The sequence below is a fragment of the Podarcis melisellensis genome, assembly GCF_964234715.1.
Source record: "Podarcis melisellensis genome assembly, chromosome: 8".
NCBI classification, from domain to species: Eukaryota; Metazoa; Chordata; class Lepidosauria; order Squamata; family Lacertidae; genus Podarcis; species Podarcis melisellensis.
The window spans coordinates 84,175,695-84,196,515 of record NC_138540.1 but is presented as its reverse complement, the minus strand read 5'-3'; the positions used below and the strand labels follow the sequence as shown (position 1 = coordinate 84,196,515).

Sequence of the window (20,821 nt, the reverse complement as noted above, 5' to 3'; positions counted from 1 at the left end):
GAAGGGATGCTTAGTAGGGATTGGATACGATATAGTGTCCCTGTAAGTTTTTTGCAGGACGCAGGTGGCGCTGTGGGTTAAAGCCTCAGCGCCTAGGACTTGCCGATTGAAAGGTCGGCGGTTCGAATCCCTGCGGCGGGGTGCGCTCCCGCTGCTCGGTCCCAGCGCCTGCCAACCTAGCAGTTCGAAAGCACCTCCGGGTGCAAGTAGATAAATAGGGACCGCTTACTAGCGGGAAGGTAAATGGCGTTTCCGTGTGCGGCTCTGGCTCGCCAGAGCAGCGATGTCACGCTGGCCACGTGACCCGGAAGTGTCTTCGGACAGCACTGGCCCCTGGCCTCTTAAGTGAGATGGGCGCACAACCCCAGAGTCTGTCAAGACTGGCCCGTACGGGCAGGGGTACCTTTACCTTTACCTTTTTAAGTTTTTTGCAAGCATATTGGGATAAATGGTCAGTAAGTAGGTTGTCTACAGGAAGTAGGAAAGGGAGAGGAGGAAGATCGGGGGGGGGTTCAGAGGCTGGCGGTGGGGCCACCTTCTGGGGTGTGAGGCTTGGCAGAACTCCAGCAATGCTGACCCCCCCCCAAAAAAAGCACCTCTCTCGTGCACATATTGGTGCAACCGCTGCAGAAAACACCAGTTGCCTTAAGTGCTTCTTGCAGCAGATTGCAAAATGCGCATGATGGACGCCCAGCCCCAAGCCACAAGGAAGTACCTCTTGTGCATGTGGCTATTTTTAAACGGATTACAGCCGTGCAGATGCTTCTCCCTGGCTAGCAGTTGAATGTGGGGGATGTGTTGATCCAGCAAGCTCAGCTCCTGAAGAGGCCCGAACTGCAACTTTACCAAACTGCAACTTTGCCCAGCGCAGAGAAGAGAAGGACAGTCCCTTCAGGGCAGCCGTGGCGAACATTTATCAGCTTAAGGGCCACATTCCATTCAGGGCTGCCTTCCAGGGGCCACATACAAAGAGTGGGCGGGGTCAGAGTCAAGGGTGGGTGGAGCAATGAATATATTTTTTTTGCCTTTGTACAGTTAGCTGTTTGACACCCGCCCACACCCGACGATCTCTAACCTCCTTCCAGGCATTATCAGAATTCAAGGCTGCGTTCTAGCCAGGAGAAAACAGGGTGTGACCTGGAGCGAATATTGAGGGCCAGGTAAATAAGCCTGGAGGGCCACATTTTACCTTGGACCTGAGCTTCCCTTGCTCTAGGACATGTCTACATGCCAAAGCAAAGCCATTTTCAAATCTTAAAAATAAATCTAAAAAAAATAAAAATGCATTTGCCACTGAAAGACACTTTTTGGAACTGCAGTTCTTAGCGCCTTCACAGCAAGGAACACAGGAGCCAGATAAATATTAGACAACTCAGTTGGATAGAGTGTGGTGCTAACACCGCCATGGTTGCAGGTTCGATTCCCGTTAAGGGGACGGTTTCATATTCCTGGTTTCATATTTCATCAGGGTCCCTTCCTGGATGGATGGATGGATTGAATGAATGAATTTATATACTGCCCTATACCCGAAGGTCTCAGGGCGGTTCACAGAACAAAATCAGAATATAAAACCACAAAATATATAATCAAAATAAAAACAACAACCCAACAGCCTTTCATGATTCTGTGAGCCTTCTGTACCTAGTTAGACCATTGGTCCAACTACCTTAGTACTGCCTACACGGACCGGCAGCAGCTTATCTGAATTTCAGGCAGGGGAGTTGCGCCCTTGTTATGTACCGAGTTGAATAGGATCCAAAAGGCAGCAGTCTGATTGGTCCTAGGACAATAGGATCCAGAATGCAGCAGTCTGATTGGTCCTAGAACAATAGAACCCAGAATGCAGCAGTCTGATTGGTCCACAGGAGCCACCCAATCCAGCTCCAGGTGGAAGTGAATCCGCAACCTGATTGGCTTACAGGTGAATCCTGGAATTAGCCAATCATGTGTAAATAATCTATATAAAGCAGACATTCTGGGGGAACTTCCATTTCCTCCGCACCACTATGAGCTGAATAAAGAGCATGAAATCAACTCTCGGCCCCGAGTATATTTCAGCCCTTCTGCCTGCCAAGCAGCTGTCCTTACCACTGGGGTGTGGCTGTTCGCATGGCGCGTTGGCAGAGGATTCAAACTGGACAGGGATCGGCGGGGCGGGGGCAGCGAGCTCTGCTTCCAGTGGGGCAAACTGCCCAGGCCTCCTTCAGAAGGCTAGCCTTACACGTCAGAACTTCAGAGTCACCCTTCCTAATCCAAAAATCGCAAACAGAAGACAAGAGTTTATTCCGGAAGCTTCTGTTTGCATCCCACAGTGGCAAAGAGCTGGGGTCGATCTCTCCGCTGGCTCTGACCTCGTCACAGGCTGAGTGGCTCGGTGTTTTCTCGTCTGAGGAGAAACGAAAAGGAAAGGAGTGATTAGCCCCCATCTGTGCTAATTAAGACGCAGCAACCGCTCTCAATTCCCCACGGTTTAAACTGCAAAGGCCAGACTGCAAGATCCCTGCCTCTGGGCCTCGCTGATGTGGTCCAAACGATAGCAGACCAACACATTTAGCACCAGCTGGGATGAAGGAATTGCTGGGAGGAGACGTTAGCCGCCATCCAGCCGCCTTAGGGACTCCGTATTTGTGTAGGGTCTACTCCTGAGCCTTTTCTTCCCCCAAAGGATGGATGGCGGCTAACAGATTGAGGTTGAATCCTGACAAGACAGAAGTACTGTTTTGGGGGGACAGGAGGCGGGCTGGTGTGGAGGACTCCCTGGTCCTGAATGGGGTAACTGTGCCCCTGAAGGACCAGGTGCGCAGCCTGGGAATCATTTTGAACTCCATGGAGGCGCAAGTCAATTCTGTGTCCAGGGCAGCTGTTGACCAGCTCCATCTGGTACGTAGGATGAGACCCTACCTGCCCACAGACTGTCTCCTCAGAGTGGTGCATGCTCTAGTTATCTCCCGCTTGGACTACTGCAATGCACTCTATGTGGGGCTACCTTTGAAGGTGACCCGGAAACTACAACTAATCCAGAATGCAGCAGCTAGACTGGGAGCGGCCACTGAGACCACATAGCACTGGTCTTGAAAGATCTACATTGGCTCCTAGTATGTTTCCGAGCACAATTCAAAGTGTTGGTGCTGACCTTTAAAGCCCTAAATGACCTCGGCCCAGTATATCTGAAGGAGCGTCTCCACCCCCAACGTTCTGCCCGGACACTGAGGTCCAGTGCTGAGGGCCTTCTGGCGGTTCCCTCACTGCGAGAAGCCAAGTTGCAGGGAACCAGGCAGAGGGCCTTCTTGGTAGTGGCACCCGCCCTGTGGAACACCCTCCTACCAGATGTCAAAGAGAAGAACAGCTGCCAGACTTTTAGAAGACATCTGAAGGCAGCCCTGTTTAGGGATGCTTTTAATGTTTAACAGACCACTGTATTTTAATACTTTGTTGGGAGCCGCCCAGAGTGGCTGAGGAAACCCAGCTAGATGGGCAGGGTATAAATAATAAATTATATTATTATTATTATTATTATTATTATTATTATTATTATTATTATTATTATCCTGCGAGGCAGCAGAGGTTTAGGATCAGAGATGGGCTCTCTTCCCGGGTGGATGAGTCCCACCTGCCCCTCACTCCCCTCTATAGCACATGCAGAAACTGCCTTCTTGACCACTGGACCTACTCTTGGCCTTGACCGCTCAATCCGCCAAAGTCTGACTTTGCATTCAGGGGAAGTTCCTAACCCACCGAGGGTTTGGCATGCCCTGGGATCTTTGGATGAAGGGTGGCATACAAATTTAATAATCATAAAATAAGTATAATAGTGTTGGGCTTGCCAATCAGAAGGTTGGCGGTTCGAATCCCTGTGATGGAGCAAGCTCCTGTTGCTCTGTCCCATCTCCTGCCAACCTAGTGGTTTGAAAGCATGCCAGTGCAAGTAGATAAATAGGTATCACTGTGGCAGGAAGGTAAACGGCGTTTCCTTGCGCTCCGGCTTCCGTCATGTTATTCCGTTGTGCCAGAAACAGTTTAGTCCTGCTGGCCACATGACCTGGAAAGCTGTCTGCGGACAAACGCCGGCTCCCTCGGCCTGAAAGCGAGATGAGCGCTGCAACCCTATACAGTCATACCTTGGGTTACAGATGCTTCAGGTTGCGTTTTTTCGGGTTACAGACCCAAAACCTGGAAGTACCGGAACAGGTTACTTCCAGGTTTCGGCGGTCGCGCATGCACAGAAGCATTAAATCGCGCTTTGTGCATGCGCAGAAGCATTGAATTGCGACCCGCTTGTGTGCAGACGTGCTGCTGCAGGTTGCGAATGTGCATGCCACACGGATCATGTTCGCAACCCGAGCATCCACTGTAGTTGCCTTTGACAGGACTTAACCGTCCAGGGGTCCTTTACCTTTACAGTTCCCAGGATTCTGCAGAGGAAGCCATGCACCTGAAATGTGAGGTGTATATGGTGCATTTAAAGTGCATGAGTTCTCCCAAAGAATCCTGGGAAATGTAGTTTGATAAGATTGCTGGGAATTATAAATCTGTCAGGGGTAAACTACCATTCCCAGTATACTTTGGGGGAAGGTACGTGCCTTAAATGTGCTTTAGATATATGGTGCGGCTGTGAAGTTAGAAAAATGGATGGGGTAGGACAGAGAGCAGGGTCTTTCGTGACGCCAACCACTCTCCTTTCGGTTCAACAGTCTTGGATGTTTCAGGAGCAGCGCGCAAGGCTTTGGAAGTGGGGACATCCGAGGTCGAAACGTGACATTAATTGAACTAGGCGTTTCCAGGAGGAGGAGAAGGATGGCTCCTAGCGCTTAACATCTTCATCTTCCAAGAATGCACAGAGGTTGCGAGAGCGGGAAGCCCTGCTTCCAAAAATTCGCCATGCAAAATCCAGAACTCTTGTCAACCCAAATTTTGCCTGGTGACTTTATTGAGGTGGTGGTGGAGAAATGAATGCAAATATACACATTCCAGTCAATTGAAGAAGAAGAAGAGTTTGGATTTGATATCCCGCCTTTCACTCCCTTTAAGGAGTCTCAAAGCGGCTAACATTCTCCTTTCCCTTCCTCCCCCACAACAAACACTCTGTGAGGTGAGTGGGGCTGAGAGACTTCAGAGAAGTGTGACTGGCCCAGGGTCACCCAGCACCTGCATGTGGAGGAGCGGGGAATCGAACCCCGTTCACCAGATTACGAGACTACCGCTCTTAACCACACTGCAGGCAAGGGAACTCTCATGGGAAGCAAAATCTGTGTCCCAGGCAAAGCTGTTCTCAAAGTCAGACTAATAATAATAATAATAATAATAATAATAATAATAATAATAATAATAATAATTTATTTGTACCCCGCCCATCTGGCTGGGTTTCCCCAGCCACTCTGGGCGGCTTCCACAGAGACAAAAAATACACTAAAATGTCACACATTAAAAACTTCCCTGAACAGGGCTGCCTTAAGATGTCTTCTGACTGTCAGGTAGTTGTTTATCTCTTTGACATCTGAAGGGAGGGCGTTCCACAGGGCGGGAGCCACTACCAAGAAGGCCCTCTGTCTGGTTCCCTGTAACCTCACTTCTCACGATGAGGGAACCGCCAGAAGACACTCGGAGCTGGACCTCAGTGTCTGGGTAGAACGATGGAGGTGGAGACGCTCCTTCAGGTATACAGGACCAAGGCCGTTTAGGGCTTTAAAGGTCAACACCAACACTTTGAATTGTGGTAAATTTGAATTTAAAGCACATTCGGAGCACATTATTTCCTTCAGAGAATTCTGGGCACTGTAGTTTAGCCTTCACACCGTTACAATCACCAAGGAATGCGTTGTCACAAATGTGCTAGGATCATGTGCAGACTGATCCAGGAATGGGAAAAACACTGGTTTGGGACAGGAAGAAGAGATTTGAGAATAGGGGAAGTCCAGCTACAACAAGTGCCTTACTTTTTCTTTAGTAACGTAGGTTTTATTTATTTTCATCTTTAAACTGTTTTCAACTTTAAGCACGGTGGCATTGAGTTATAGCTTTGCACTGGAGTGTACAACGTAACGACAGTTTACATGAAAACAGAAATTAAGCAACAATTAGAAATAAAAATAGAAATTCAACAGAAACAGAACAGAAATTAAACAATAAACGTTTCTGAATGTGTTAACAACATTGCGTCAAGGTGCGTATACCAAAATTATTACGGTTGCTACTGATATGAAATGATGTCTATTACTGTGTGTTCCTTAGACTGGTGGCTGGTATTTTGGATCTGTAGCGATTAGAATTTATAGGAAAGGGGAAAGGAAAAATAAAATGTGCTTCACGCACTCCAGACCGTGCTCCAGACTATGGGTGCTGTTTTACGATGTGCCACGTTATTTGTGTAATCGATAAAGTCACACCAAAAGGCATGAAACGGCCTTACCTTTTGCTTTCTCCTTGGCAAGTACAGGAACCTGGGGGGGGGGGGAAGGACACGACTAAACGACTAAACAACAACAAAAGATAAGCCACGGCCCACATAATTGATCGCATTACGCCGGTGCTTTTTTTCTGGGGGGACGCGGGGGTACACATAACCCCTAAACATTGTGTGAATCTAAGTTTGGCTTCTGTGTATGGTAACACTTTAAATGGGTCCTTCAACAGCATCTCGTGCGCATCTTTTCTTAGAATCATAGAAGAGTTGGAAGAGACCACAAGGGCCATCGAGTCCAACCCCCTGCCAAGCAGGAAACACCATCAGAGCACTCCTGACATATGGTTGTCAAGCCTCTGCTTAAAGACCTCCAAAGAAGGAGACGCCACCACACTCCTTGGCAGCAAATTCCACTGTCGAACAGCTCTTACGGTCAGGAGGTTCTTCCTAATGTTTAGGTGGAATCTTCTTTCTTGTAGTTTGGATCCATTGCTCCGTGTCCGCTTCTCTGGAGCAGCAGAAAACAACCTTTCTCCCTCCTCTATGTGACATCCTTTTATATATTTGAACATGGCTATCCTATCACCCCTTAACCTCCTCTTCTCCAGGCTAAACATGCCCAGATCCCTTAGCCGTTCCTCATAAGGCATCGTTTCCAGGCCTTTGACCATTTTGGTTGCCCTCCTCTGGACACGTTCCAGTTTGTCAGTGTCCTTCTTGAACTGTGGTGCCCAGAACTGGGCACAGTACTCCAGGTGAGGTCTGACCAGAGCAGAATACAGTGGCACTATTACTTCCCTTGATCTATATGCTATACTCCTATTGATGCAGCCCAGAATTGCATTGGCTTTTTTAGCTGCCGCGTCACACTGTTGGCTCATGTCAAGTTTGTGGTCAACCAAGACTCCTAGATCCTTTTCACATGTTCTGCTCTCAAGCCAGGTGTCACCCATCTTGTATTTGTGCCTCTCATTTTTTTTTTGCCCAAGTGCAATACTTTACATTTCTCCCTGTTAAAATTCATCTTGTTTGTTTTGGCCCAGTTCTCTAATCTGTCAAGGTCGTTTTGACAGATTCGTCTAATCTGTCTTGTCGGTCTTTGTGGTGCATCCCAAATTATTAAAAACCTTCCCCACAGAGGTGAGTCTAGTACCTTCGTCGTGCAGCTTTTGCTGTATGCAGCGACAGACTTTGGGCTTTTAAAATTTCAGCAGCACCCTGTGAGGCTCAGCTGCTTCTGTGAATGCACACCTCTTGATCCCGGTCTTTGTCAGGTAAGGCATTTTGTTTTCTGTGGGGTGGGGTGTGGGACACACAAAAGCACACACACTCTGCTGCTTTCACTAAATGTATACTTTGGCTGGAATGGATTTCCTTTTCTTAATAATAATAATAATAATTGCAACAGTTTTATCTGTTTTGATACGTTATATTGTTATAACCTGTCCTGGGGCCTTATATGGTGGAGAGTGGATAAGGAATATTTTGAACAGGGCTGCCATATTTCAAAAAGTGAAAAAATTGTGGAGCTTTCTTTTGCAAAATCTTTACCCCCTCCCCTCCCACCGCAAAAAAATGAAGTTTTTGAGCTATTTTTAAAGGAAATTGTCAAAAAAACCCTCAACACTTCCGATATGGGCTGCTATGCTCCTGGGTTTTCCCGGACATCATTTTCGACAGCGAATGTCTGGGATTTTCCAGACATAGGTAAAGATAAAGGGACCCCTGACCATTAGGTCTAGTCGTGGCCAACTCTGGGGTTGCGGCACTCATTTTGCTTTATTGGCCGAGGGAGCCGGTGTACAGCTTCCGGGTCATGTGGCCAGCATGACTAAGCCGCTTCTGGGGAACCAGAGCAGCGCACAGAAACACCGTTTACCTTCCACATTCACCCCCTCTTTTTGGGGTGGGGGTAAAGGTAAAGGGACCCCTGACCATTAGGTCCAGTCATGACCGACTCTGGGGTTGCGGTGCTCATCTCACTTTATTGGCCGAGGGAGCCGGCGTACAGCTTCCGGGTCATGTGGCCAGCATGACTAAGGCGCTTCTGGCGAATTAGAGCAGCGCACGGAAACGCCGTTTACCTTCCCGCCGGAGTGGTACCTATTTATCTACTTGCACTTTGACGTGCTTTTGAACTGCTAGGTTGGCAGGAGGATTCGAACCGCCGACCTTCTGATCGGCAAGCCCTGTGGTTTAACCCACAGCGCCACCCACGTCCCTTTTTCGGAACATATGGTAGCCCTATTTTAAATGGAAAACTAAATCTACTCCTGACGCAGAAACACCCTCTCCATCCCTGGAACCTAAGCTATAAATAAGTTCCATTTTGTTTTGATAGTCACTAGGCAACTGCCTCTCACTCCAGGGACATTTTCTTTCTCTCTCTCTCTCTCTCTCTCTCTCTCTCTCTCTCTCTCTCTCTCTCTCCTTCCACTCAGCATCTGCTAACTCAAGGAGTGCATAAGAAAGATCACTGAACCGTGGGCGCCTTTTCGCTTCCTTCTCCTTGGAAATGCGAGTTGTATTTGAGGACCAGATGCCAAGTTGCATTAGATCTCAAAATCAAGTCTGTTTCCTCCTGCCCTGTGTTTGTGTGTGTGTAAGTGTGTTGCGTACGTACGTGCGCGCGCACACACACACACACACACACACACAGACAGACGGGGGATTTGAAGGGCCGGTTTTTTGAAATGTCGCAGGTAAACAAAACAAAACAAAATTTTGAAAATGAAACATTTCCTTCACGTGCTACCAGTTCCGGAACATTCTCCCGTGCAAACACACAAATGTGCGCTCGTCAAAATGAAGGGGAACGATGTGCATGCGCTTCAGGCATGGATCGTGGCCTATCGCACAGATTTCGCTTTGAGTCCTTTACAGTGGATCCTCGGGTTAAGTACTTAATTCGTTCCGGAGGTCCGTTCTTAACCTGAAACTGTTCTTAACCTGAAGCACCACTTTAGCTAATGGGGCCTCCTGCTGCCGCCGCGCCGCCGGAGCACGATTTCTGTTCTCATCCTGAAGCAAAGTTCTTAACCTGAAGCACTATTTCTGGGTTAGCGGAGTCTGTAACCTGAAGCGTATGTAACCCGAGGTACCACTGTATTTAATAAACCGTTTGCAATTTAAAACCCAGCCCACCCAAAAGGCTTGAGCAAACATTTCGAATGAAACCCCAAATTATCTTATTCGTTATTGCATATGTTTGTTTATATTAAATGAATTTATTAAATTTCTACCCCGCCTTTCCACCAAAAGGCTCAGCAAGGTGTACACGGGTCCCCCCCTCCCCATTTTATCCTGACGACAGCCTTGTGAGGTATATTAGGTTAACAGAGAGCAACTGGCTCAACGTTGCTCAGTGAATCCTGGTCTCCCCACATCCCAGCCCCAAGTTCACAGCATATGAGAAAATGGTACCGTATTTTTCGCTCTATAAGACGCACCAGACCACAAGACGCACCTAGTTTTTGGAGGAGAAAAACAAGAAAAAAATATTCTGAATCTCAGAAGCCAGAACAACAAGAGGGATCGCTGCGCAGTGAAAGCAGCAATCCCTCTTGCTGTTCTGGCTTCTGGGATAGCTGCGCAGCCTGCATTCGCTCCATAAGACGCACACACATTTCCCCTTACTTTTTAGGAGGGAAAAACTGAGTCTTACAGAGCAAAAAATACGGTATTTTAAAAGAGCCATTTCAGACCAGGTTGCTTAAAAGGAAAGGGGGATAAGGGGGTTGAAAACGCAGCCTCAAGCCAAGGACTCTCGATTGACTTACGTACACAGCTGCTCTTCAAGAACATAAATATCATCTTGCTGTAAAGAAGGAGAGAGAGAGTTGATCAGAAAAACGGCCGCTAAGTGTAGACAACGCTTGTAGAAATCAAGTCACTCCAGGGAGCCAAATAGTTAAAGGTTTGTATTGAGGCACGTCCACACCCATGATTTCTGGGCCAGCGTTTATGATTTTAGACCTCAAAAAATATTCCATGGTGAGACAGAATACAACTACAGTGGTACCTCGGGTTACGAACTTAATTCGTTCCAGAGGTCCGTTCTAAATCTGAAACTGTTCTTAACCTGAGGTACCACTTTAGCTAATGGGGCCTCCCGCCTCTGCGGCCGCGATTTCTGTTCTCATCCTGAGATAAGTTCTTAACCCAAGGTACTACATCTGGGTTAGCGGAGTCTGTAACCCGAAATGTTTGTAACCTGACGTGTTTGTAACCTGAGGTACCACTGTATCTGCAACACCACACGTCAGCAGAACATGGGTTTTGAACCTGTGTTTTGCTGTACTACATCGGAAGCAGGGGCATCAACTATGGGAGCAGAAGGGGCTTCAGGTCCCGAAATATTGGTGGCCAGGGGTCTTTGGAAGTACTCTACCAGGCCTGTTGGCAGACCAACTCCGCGTTGCAAAGATGTCTGCAAATATAACATGAAGTCTGGCAATATCAGCCTCGCCATGTAGGAATCCCTTGCAGACAGTCAGGTTGTGTCTCCATTACAGAACAGCAAACCCCTGTGTTGCAAACTTAACACAACAAACAACACAAGCAACACGATGACCAGTATACTAGATAGCACTGCAATTCTTATTGCATAATATACATGTTTTAGTACAATAGAAACAAAAACAAACTGTGTCCACTCTAATATATTTGAAATCAAATGAACACACGTCTGTCAATCTTTGAAAGTCCGTAAAATTATATAGTTTAATTTCGTGACTGCTGTCACCATCTGCAGTGATCATGGAGCCCAAGAAAGTAAAATCACTCACTGCCTCCATTTCTTCCCCTTCTATTTGCCAGGAGGTGATGGGCGACTCACCAGAGATTCCTGAAGCTCCTTCAGCTGTTGAACTTTCTTCTTGATCTTGTCGTTGTCTCTGAAAGTCAAGGAAGGGCGGGGGTTTCGGATGAGTGGATGGGCAAAAGGCATATTTTTTCCTGGTCATACGAGAACTTTAGGTTTCCACCTTTCATATACACCTCCTACGCCAGACATTCATCCTGGTCTGCTTGCACCAAGTTTTCACATGGAGGTTACCATATTTTTCGCTCTATAAGACGCACCAGACCACAAGACGCACCTAGTTTTTGGAGGAGGAAAACAAGAAAAAAAATACTCTGAATCTCAGAAGCCAGAACAGCAAGAGGGATCGCTGCGCAGTGAAAGCAGCGATCCCTCTTGCTGTTCTGGCTTCTGGGATAGCTGCGCAGCCTGCATTCGCTCCATAAGATGCACACACATTTCCCCTTACTTTTTAGGAGGGAATAAGTGAGCCTTATAGAGCAAAAAATACAGTATATTCTATCTGGTTTTTATTGAGCATTTGTTCCGATTTGTTGACGGGGCGGTTACACGGCAAGGAACATTTGCTCCACATCTACCTTGATCTACCTCCACATCTATCTATCTACTTCTTTCTTTCTTTCTTTCTTTCTTTCTTTCTTTCTTTCTTTCTTTCTTTCTTTCTTTCTTTCTTTCGTCATTGAAAAAAGAAGTGGATTTCTTGTGCTAGGCCAACAGAGCGCTTTAACTTAATCTAAGCAAACTAGTGTGTGACTGAATTACTCCTGCAAATAAATGATAGCTTGCAAGTGCCTATTAAACAGCAAACTAATAATAATAATACTAATAATAGACTTTTTGTGGTCTGGAAATTGATGGGCAATGCACTGAAAAGTCTGATAAGCACATTTACAGGAAGATATGCAAATATCCCACAAGCCAATCAGGATAAATGCAAGACACTGTTTACACCGGCTGGCAGCAGGGATAAAGAGGTGTGAGTTCAGATCATTGATCCATCAAGCTTGATACTGCCTGCACTGGCTGGCAGTGGCTCTCCAAGGATTTAGGCAGGACTCTTCAGGATATGGTGGCGTTGTGGGTTAAACCACAGAGCCTAGGACTTGCCAATCAGAAGGTTGGCGGTTCGAATCCCCGCGACGGGGTGAGCTCCCATTGCTCGGTCCCTGCTCCTGCCAACCTAGCAGTTCAAAAGCACCTAAAAGTGCAAGTAGATAAATAGGTACCCCTCCGGCGGGAAGGTAAACGGGGTTTCCGTGCGCTGCTCTGGTTCGCCAGAAGCGGCTTAGTCATGCTGACCACATGACCAGGAAGCTGTACGCCAGCTCCCTCAGCCAGTAAAGTGAGATGAGCGTCACAACCCCAGAGTCAGTCACGACTGGACCTAATGGTCAGGGGTCCCTTTACCTTCAGGATAAGAGCAGATGCTCTACCACTGAAGCACAATTTCTTCTCTTCTTTCCTCCACCCCCCTTCTTTTAAAAAAAATATCCAAGGCTTTTAATAGGTGGGTGCTGTTTTCCTTAATCTGTTTACAGACAGCAAGAGAGCAGCAGACACCCACATTTAGGATTAACACCATCACCTGAAAGTTCATCCCTAACCGCTTTCAATCTTTTGACTAGAAAAGCGACATATTCATATTTTCAATAATCATATGTATGGTTCCCCACCCTTAAAGTGCATTTGTAGAGCATATAAGTTTGAATTTTTAAATATATGCATATTTTATTGGGCTGTTGTTTTTATTCTGATTATATATATTGTGGTTTTTATGTTGATGCCTGAAATATACTCGGTAGTCGAGAGTGGATTTCATGCTCTTTATTCAGCTCATAGTGGTGAGGAGGAATGGAAGTTCCCCCAGAATGTCTGCTTTATATACGTTATTTACACAAGGGTCCCCACGTGATTGGCTAATTCCGGGATTTCCCTGTAGGCCAATCAGGTGGCGGATTCACTTCCACCTGGAGCTGGATTGGGTGGCTCCTGTGGACCAATCAGACTGCTGCATTCTGAGTCCTATTGTTCTAGGACCAATCAGACTGCTGCATTCTGAATCCTATTGTTCTAGGACCAATCAGACTGCTGCATTCTGAATCCTATTCAACTCAGTACATAACAATGCCCTACATCAATAAACAAGCAAATACATAAATCAGAAATACCTAAGTAAGATTTCTTCTGTTGACTTGAAAACTGAAGGAGAGAAAGGAAAGATAGTAAAAAAAAGGCAAATTCTCCTAAGACAAGATTGGTGACTATTAACTAAGAATCTGTCTGGAGCAAGCGGCAATTCAGATATTGCTGGACTACAGCTCCCATCATTCCCTTGACCACTGACCAGGGGCTGATGGGAGTTGGAGTCCAACAGCATCAGTGGGTGGGATGCTCTCATTTCCCACTAAACCCAGAGCTAGCTTGGAATTAACTGAGTTGGGAGAATCCTAGCAAATAGCTTCAAGTTAAGTCCACCCCTGGATGACCTGTTGAGAAGGGGGAGGACCTGGCCAGGACGCTCAGCTGGTGAACCAAACCTCTCCATGTGGGAAAGACGCCACTGCAGGACCAACACGTCTTCGCATGTCTGGTCCTCAAAACAAGTTCCCTACCCAACCTGTTCTGTTCCCACCGCAGCCCTGCAGGGAAGCAAAACGTCTCACCTTCATTTTCCTCCCTTAGCCTTGAATTCTGCAAAGGTCAGGAGAAGAGGAACTTGGTTAGTAGACAGTGATAATGTGGGATGTAATCCATTGCTACAGTCAAGTGCAACATTCCTTATTTCCCTAGCGTGGAGGTGGAGACAGAGAGCCAATGATGGGCAAAACCACCCCGAGTGAATGGAGGCGTAAGTAAGAAAGCAGGTTGGTTGGCGTTTCCTCTTCATCGCAATGGACCAGCCTCTCCTGGACACAGCAACCCAGGAATAGTAATAATAATAATAATAATAATAATAATAATAATAATCATTTATCATTTATACCCTGCCCATCTCAGCCACTGGGTGGCTCCCAACAGAGTACCGTATTTTTCGCTCTATAACACGCACCAGACCATAACACGCACATAGTTTTTAGAAGAGGAAAACAAGAAAAAAAAATATTCTAAAGAAATAGTGGATATATGATTTTTGTGGTTCATGCTGTGGCCACAGGCATGGGATCTGACAGTGAGTTTGGAGTAGCCCAATGCAAAAATCCTGAGGATCCATGTGGATCCATGCTTTGTAACCACGGAGGAGGGAAGGAAGGGGAACCATGGATCCTCTGCTCACGACTGCAGCAGATCCCCCCCGCCACCCGCAGGCATTCGCTCCATAACACGCACAGACATTTCCCCTTACTTTCTAGGAGGAAAAAAGTGAGTGTTATGGTGCAAAAAATACGGTAATAATAATAATAATAATAATAATAATAATAATAATAATAATGATGATGTTATAAAACATCAAAACTTCTTTAAAGACTGCTGCCTTCAGGTGTCTTCTAAAAGCCAGATAGTTGTTCATTTCCTTGACATCTGACAGGAGGGTGTTCCACAGGACGGGTGCCACCACCGAGAAGGCCTTGTGCCTTGTTCCCTATAACCTCACTTCTCGCAGGGAGGCAACCACCAGAAGGCCCTTGGAGCTGGACCTCAGTGTCTGGGCTGAACGATGCGGGTGGAGATGCTCCTTCAGGTATACTGGGCCTTTGAGGCCGTTGAGGGCTTTAAAAGGTCAGCACCAGCACTTTGAATTGTGCTCGGAAACGTACTGGGAGCCAGTGTAGGTCTTTCAGGACCGGTGTTATGTGGTCTCTGTGGCCACTTCCATGAGGAACAACCAAAGAGGTGCTGCCCTAGCAGGGCCGCCAACTTGAATGAAGTATTGTGGGGGCTAAGGTAAGCTCCGCAGTGCATAATCGATCACATGACGCAGTGCACACACACACACCATTTTAATGGGGCTGCCCATCCACTTTGTGGGCCCGCGGGCCCCTCAAATATTTTATTGTGGGGGCTTAAGGGGACGCAGGTGGCGCTGTGGGTTAAAGCCTCAGTGCCTAGGACTTGCCGATCGAAAGGTCGGCGGTTCGAATCCCTGCTGCGGGGTGCGCTCCCGCTGCTCGGTCCCAGCGCCTGCCAACCTAGCAGTTCGAAAGCACCTCTGGGTGCAAGTAGATAAATAGGGACCGCTTACCAGCGGGAAGGTAAACGGCGTTTCCGTGTGCGGCTCTGGCTCGCCAGATGCAGCTTTGTCACGCTGGCCACGTGACCCGGAAGTATCTCCGGACAGCGCTGGCCCCTGGCCTCTTAAGTGAGATGGGCGCACAACCCCAGAGTCTGTCAAGACTGGCCCGTACGGGCAGGGGTACCTTTACCTTTACCTTAAGCCCCTATGGCCCCTGGGATGTGGCTCCTATGTGCCCCAGTGGCAGAAAGTGGCAGAAAGCAATGTCTCTCCCATAAGCTAACTTGTAGAAGAAGAAGAAGAAGAGTTTGGATTTGATATCCCGCCTTTCACTCCCCTTCAGGAGTCTCAAAGCGGCTAACATTCTCCTTTCCCTTCCTCCCCCACAACAAACACTCTGTGAGGTGAGTGGGGCTGAGAGACTTCAGAGAAGTGTGACTGGCCCAAGGTCACCCAGCAGCTGCATGTGGAGGAGCGGAGACGTGAACACGGTTCCCCAGATTACGAGACTACTGCTCTTAACCACTACACCACACTGGCTGACTGTTTCTCTACCTGGCTCAGTACAGTGGTACCTCAGGTTAAGTATTTAATTCGTTCTGGAGGTCCGTTCTTAACCTGAAACTGTTCTTAACCTGAAGACCACTTTAGCCGCCGCGCCGCAGGAGCACAATTTCTGTTCTCACCCTGAAGCAAAGTTCTTAACCTGAGGTACTATATCTGGGTTAGCGGAGTCTGTAACCTGAAGCGTATGTAACCATAGATACTGTATTGTCTCTACAGATCTCTGGGGTTACAGTCTGGCTTCTCTCCCAGCGTTGCCAAGAGATGGTGCCAGGATGAGACCTGTGACCTTCTGCTTGCAAAGCAGATGTTCCACTGCTAAGCTACAGACCTGCCACTCATGGGACGCCAAGAAGCCCCTTAAAGGTAAAGGTCAAGGGACCCCTGTCCATTAGGTCCAGTCGTGGCCGACTCTGGGGTTGCGGCGCTCATCTCGCTTTACTGGCTGAGGGAGCCGGCGTTCAGCTTCCGGGTCATGTGACCAGCATGACTAAGCCGCTTCTGGCAAACCAGAGCAGCGCACGGAAATGGTGTTTACCTTCCCGCCAGAGTGGTACCTATTTATTTACTTGCACTTTGACGTGCTTTCGAACTGCTAGGTTGGCAGGAGCAGGGACCGAGCAACAGGAGCTCACCCCGTTGGGGGATTTGAACCGCCGACCTTCTGATCAGCAAGTCCTAGGCTCTGTGGTTTAACCCACAGCGCCACCCGCATCCCTTAAGGCCCCTTATCTCTCCCCTTATCCCTCTGAGCAGTTTTACGGTGCTCACCATTTGCCGCAAGTTTGCATTGGCCTTCTGAAGGGATCTGATCTTTTCCATCTGTAGGAAAATTGAAAAAAATAAACAATGAACAGGAGAGGAAACATGAGAACCCGTAACACCCTTCTCAAATATATACATATTCTTTGCTGTAATAAATTTGTTTCCAGATTCCCCTCCAAAACGTTCAGCTGATAAAGCTGACCTTGAATACCCTCAATTGTTCCTTGAATGCTCAAGCATTTGCTGAAACCTGATGTCCATATTTAGCATCCTTTTGTATATGACAGAATGTGGCTATTGGGGGGACGCGGGTGGCGCTGTGGGTTAAACCACAGAGCATAGGACTTGCCAATCAGAAGGTCGGCAGTTCGAATCCCCGCGACGGGGTGAGCTCCCGTTGCTCAGTCCCTGCTCCTGCCAACCTAGCAGTTCAAAAGCACGTCAAAGTGCAAGTAGATAAATAGGTACCACTCTGGCGGGAAGGTAAACGGGGTTTCCGTGTGCTGCTCTGGTCCGCCAGAAGCGGCTTAGTCATGCTGGCCACATGACCCAGAAGCTGTACGCCGGCTCCCTCGGCCAGTAAAGCGAGATGAGCGCCGCAACCCCAGAGTCGGCCACAAGTGGACCTAATGGTCAGGGGTCCCTTTACCTTTATGTGACTATTGGTACCCCTTCGCATTTGCCTGGATTTGATGGATGACACTGAATAACATATATGCAGCAGTCTTTGCTTCCATAAAATTGAGGGGGGGCGTTGCTATTGGGTTGTTCTTGTTTTTATTTTGGTTATGTATTTTGTGTTTTTATATTGTGATTTTATTCTGTGAACTGCCCTGAGACCTGTGGGTATAGGGCAACAACAACAACAAACAAATAATAATAATAATAATAATAATAATAATAATAATAATAATAATAATGATAATAATAATAATAATTGAGGATGGCTATCATATCTCCTCTCATGCTTAGGTTGTATATAAAGGAATAAAAATAAAATGTAAATAACTAAAAGCCTGTAGCCTCAGGACACCACAGTTTCAGCTGACCTTCCTTCCAGGGAAACTGCGAGTGTCTGGGCGAGTGTTGAAACCCCTGGAGATACCTCACCGCTCAGAGACTGGGGTGGCGTGCAACGTTATGTTCTTGTGGTCATCACAAATCACCCCAGTTGCACATTAAAAAGGACGTCCAACAAGGCCTTAGAAGCCTGAAGGAGCATCTCCACCCCCATCATTCTGCCCGGACACTGAGGTCCAGCACTGAGGGCCTTCTAGCGGTTCCCTCACTGCGAGAAGCCAAGTTACAGGGAACCAGGCAGAGGGCCTTCTCGGTGGTGGCACCAGCCCTGTGGAATGCCCTCCCATCAGATGTCAAGGAAATAAACAACTACCTGACATCTGAAGGCAAGTTTTTAATGTGTGACATTTCAATGTATTTTTAATCTTTCTTGGAAGCTGCCCAGAGTGGCTGGGGAAACCCAGCCAGATGGGCAGGGTACAAATAATACATTATTATTATTATTATTATTATTATTATTATTCCGACTCCGAAGGATGCTCACCAGGTTCTGATTCCTTTGTTCCAGTAAGAGAAGCCTCCTCCCTCGTTCTGCCATGGTGGGCAGCTACATGCAGAAAGAACCGTGAGCAGAGGGCAAAGGATGCCACGGTCCCATAAGACGGCCCAGTTTTTCTCCTCTCAACTTGTAGCAGCAATCTGGGCTGGTCTTGGGAGTTCCTCACAAAGCGGGTGCCTGTTGCCCTCAGCACCCAGTGCCCCTCCATCTTGCCTTGTGACGGTGCCCGTGATGTCATAGGAGACTTGAGGGTTTATTTTTGACAAATAAATATAACATCCTACGGGGACACGGCTTTTGGGTACCTTCGGAGGCAGGGGAGGAGAAGGACTGATGGTCTCTGTGCCTCTTAGGTGCACGACTGAATGTTTTAATAATAATAATAATAATAATAATAATAATAATAATAATAATAATAATTTATTATTTATACCCCGCCCATCTGGCTGAGTTTCCCCAGCCACTCTGGGCGGCTCCCAATCAAGTGTTAAGAACAGTACAGCGTTAAATATTAAAAACTTCCCTGAACAGGGCTGCTTTCAGATGTCTTCTAAAAGTTTGGTAGTTGTTGTTCTCTTTGACATCTGGTGGGAGGGCGTTCCACAGGGCGGGCGCCACCACCAAGAAGGCCCTCTGCCTGGTTCCCTGTAACTTGGCTTCTCGCAATGAGGGAACCGCCAGAAGGCCCTCAGTGCTGGACCTCAGTGTCCGGGCCAAACGATGGGGGTGGAGATGCTCCTTCAGGTATACTGGACCGAGGCCCTTTAGGGCTTTCAAGGTCAGCACCAACACTTTGAATTGTTCTTGGAAACGTACTGGGAGCCAGTGCAGATCTCTCAGAACCGGTGTTATGTGGTCCCAGCGGCCGCCTCCAGTCACCAGTCTAGCTGCCGCATTCTAGATTAATTGCAGTTTCCGGGTCACCTTCAAAGGTAGACCCACGTAGAGTGCAATGCAGTAGACCAAGCGGGAGATAACTAGAGCATCACCACTCTGGCGAGACAGTCTGTAGGCAGGGAGGGTCTCATCCTGCGTACCAGATGGAGCTGGCACTTGCCTGCTAAACCAGAGGCAAGGAAACCTTTCTAGTGCCAGGGGAACATTGATATGGATGGGTTTTTCCTCCATTGTTGACATCCATCCACCATGGATCAGTCTGATTCTCTTTCGAAGTTGGTAGCGACTGCTTTTTCCTGTGGGAGGGAGTTCCGCTGTTTAACTACATGAAGATATGTTTTCTTTTATTTGCCCCGAATTTCTGACATTCAGTTTCGCTGGGCTGGGTTGCTCACGAGTTCTGGTCTTATGAGAGGGGGAGAAAATGTTTTCTCTCTCCAATTTTCCCATGCCCGGCACAATCTCACAAATTTCTTACCGTATGGCCTCTTATGCAAAAAGCTAATGAATAGGCTCTGTTCAAAGCAAGCCTGAGAACTTACTTTTATCTCATTCAGAAGTTGCAACATCTTTGGACATGCTGAACCGCTCTCATTCCCCTTTCCTGGGAAGGTTGCCAAGTGTCCCAATAGTCCCAAGATAGGAGCTTTCTGTTCATGCTCAGGGAAACACATGGGGCAGGACTTTGGAAGAGGAGGAGAAAGGGGAGGGAACTGCAAGGGGAATATATATTCTGTGCAAATGGCTGTGAACTTGTGCTTGTTTGTGAGTTATCACACTTGCTCCTTGTACCAGTTCATGGATGATAGAAATAAAGCTTTTTCTCCGAAACTATTCCTTGAGTGTCTGTTTGACTCCCACTCCCTTTCCCGGGCGCAATATTTTTTCCCCACCCAAGGGCAAAGCCTCATAAAGCTACAGGGCCACTGGTCATCTAGTTCAGTCTTGTCAACACTGACCGGCAGTGGTTCTCCAGGGCTTCAGAAAAGATATCCATAGCCCTACCAGGAGCCGCTGTCAGGATTCGAACTCAGGACCTTTTGCACACAAGGCAGGTGCTCTGTCGCTGAGCCGCAGTGCTTCCCCAGCCAGGGCAGGTCATTGGGGAGAGACCTCCAGGCCTTCGATTCCGAAAGATGAGCAGGAACGTCCCCTGCAAAACCACCGTGAGAAGAGTCTCAAATCACCGAAGCCCGTCAACAACACTTTTTGCAGGGCAGGTCATGATGAAAAGCAGAAGAGCTGTGTCCGAAAAAGAAGCTGGCAACCCTAGCTGCTTAACGGAGCCCCAGCTCTGAAGCTACATCGCATCACCTGGCATAGAAAGCGTTTGCAACCTGGCCCAGCAGGTGATGAGCGGTTCGTATTGCCGTTGCTAAGCAACCAGCCTACCCTCCGGGTACCATAAGAGAGACTCCCAATTGGCGGCTGAGACCAAAACACAGTCTTAGGTAACAACTTTTCCTTGCTGTGCCGTTTTCTCAAAGCGCCACTAGAGAGCACCAAAGTCCTTTAGCTTAGCTGGTTGGGTTAGTGTGGGGCTGTTGGGAAGAAGAAATTTGGGCAGAATTTTGTTCAGACATCATCTCTTCTTCATATGTTCCTTGCAAAAACAGACACCTA

The 20,821-nt window shown here is 47.6% G+C and overlaps 1 protein-coding gene and 1 long non-coding RNA gene across 6 annotated transcripts in view; one reads left to right on the top strand and one right to left on the bottom strand.

Moving 5' to 3' along the window:
- The window catches only part of LOC309376268, a 192,069-nt gene that overhangs the window by 146,035 nt on the left and 25,213 nt on the right, over positions 1–20,821 (top strand). The gene's annotated exons all lie outside the window — the stretch shown is intronic.
- LOC309376201 (uncharacterized protein) lies at positions 1,487–20,540 on the bottom strand. 5 transcript variants are annotated; one of them, XM_081922465.1, is made up of 9 exons: positions 19,339–19,411; positions 18,287–18,662; positions 16,729–16,779; positions 13,886–13,913; positions 13,391–13,421; positions 11,238–11,295; positions 10,180–10,217; positions 6,407–6,437; positions 1,487–2,386 (listed from the first exon to the last, which is right to left on the bottom strand). In XM_081922465.1, exons 2-9 carry the CDS (start codon positions 18,338–18,340, stop codon positions 2,225–2,227), a joined length of 453 nt encoding a protein of 150 aa, XP_081778591.1. In that variant the 5' UTR covers positions 18,341–18,662; positions 19,339–19,411; the 3' UTR covers positions 1,487–2,224. The 5 variants fall into 5 exon arrangements, with proteins under 5 accessions (XP_081778591.1, XP_081778592.1, XP_081778595.1 ...); XM_081922466.1 differs by lacking the exons at positions 18,287–18,662; positions 19,339–19,411 and adding an exon at positions 20,236–20,540; XM_081922469.1 differs by lacking the exon at positions 11,238–11,295 and having other exon boundaries at positions 2,260–2,386; positions 19,339–19,413.

What these genes read in the sequence shown, in the direction of transcription:
- LOC309376201 (XM_081922465.1), bottom strand. Translation starts at nt 18,340, where the DNA reads ATGGCAGAACGAGGGAGGAGGCTTCTCTTACTGGAACAAAGGAATCAG. An exon ending in AGGAGCTTCAGGAATCTCTG is followed by an intron (nt 10,218 to 11,237) that starts GTGAGTCGCCCA and finishes CCTTCTTTACAG; the next exon opens with CAAGATGATATTTATGTTCT. An exon ending in TGCCAAGGAGAAAGCAAAAG is followed by an intron (nt 2,387 to 6,406) that starts GTAAGGCCGTTT and finishes GTTTCTCCTCAG; the next exon opens with ACGAGAAAACACCGAGCCAC.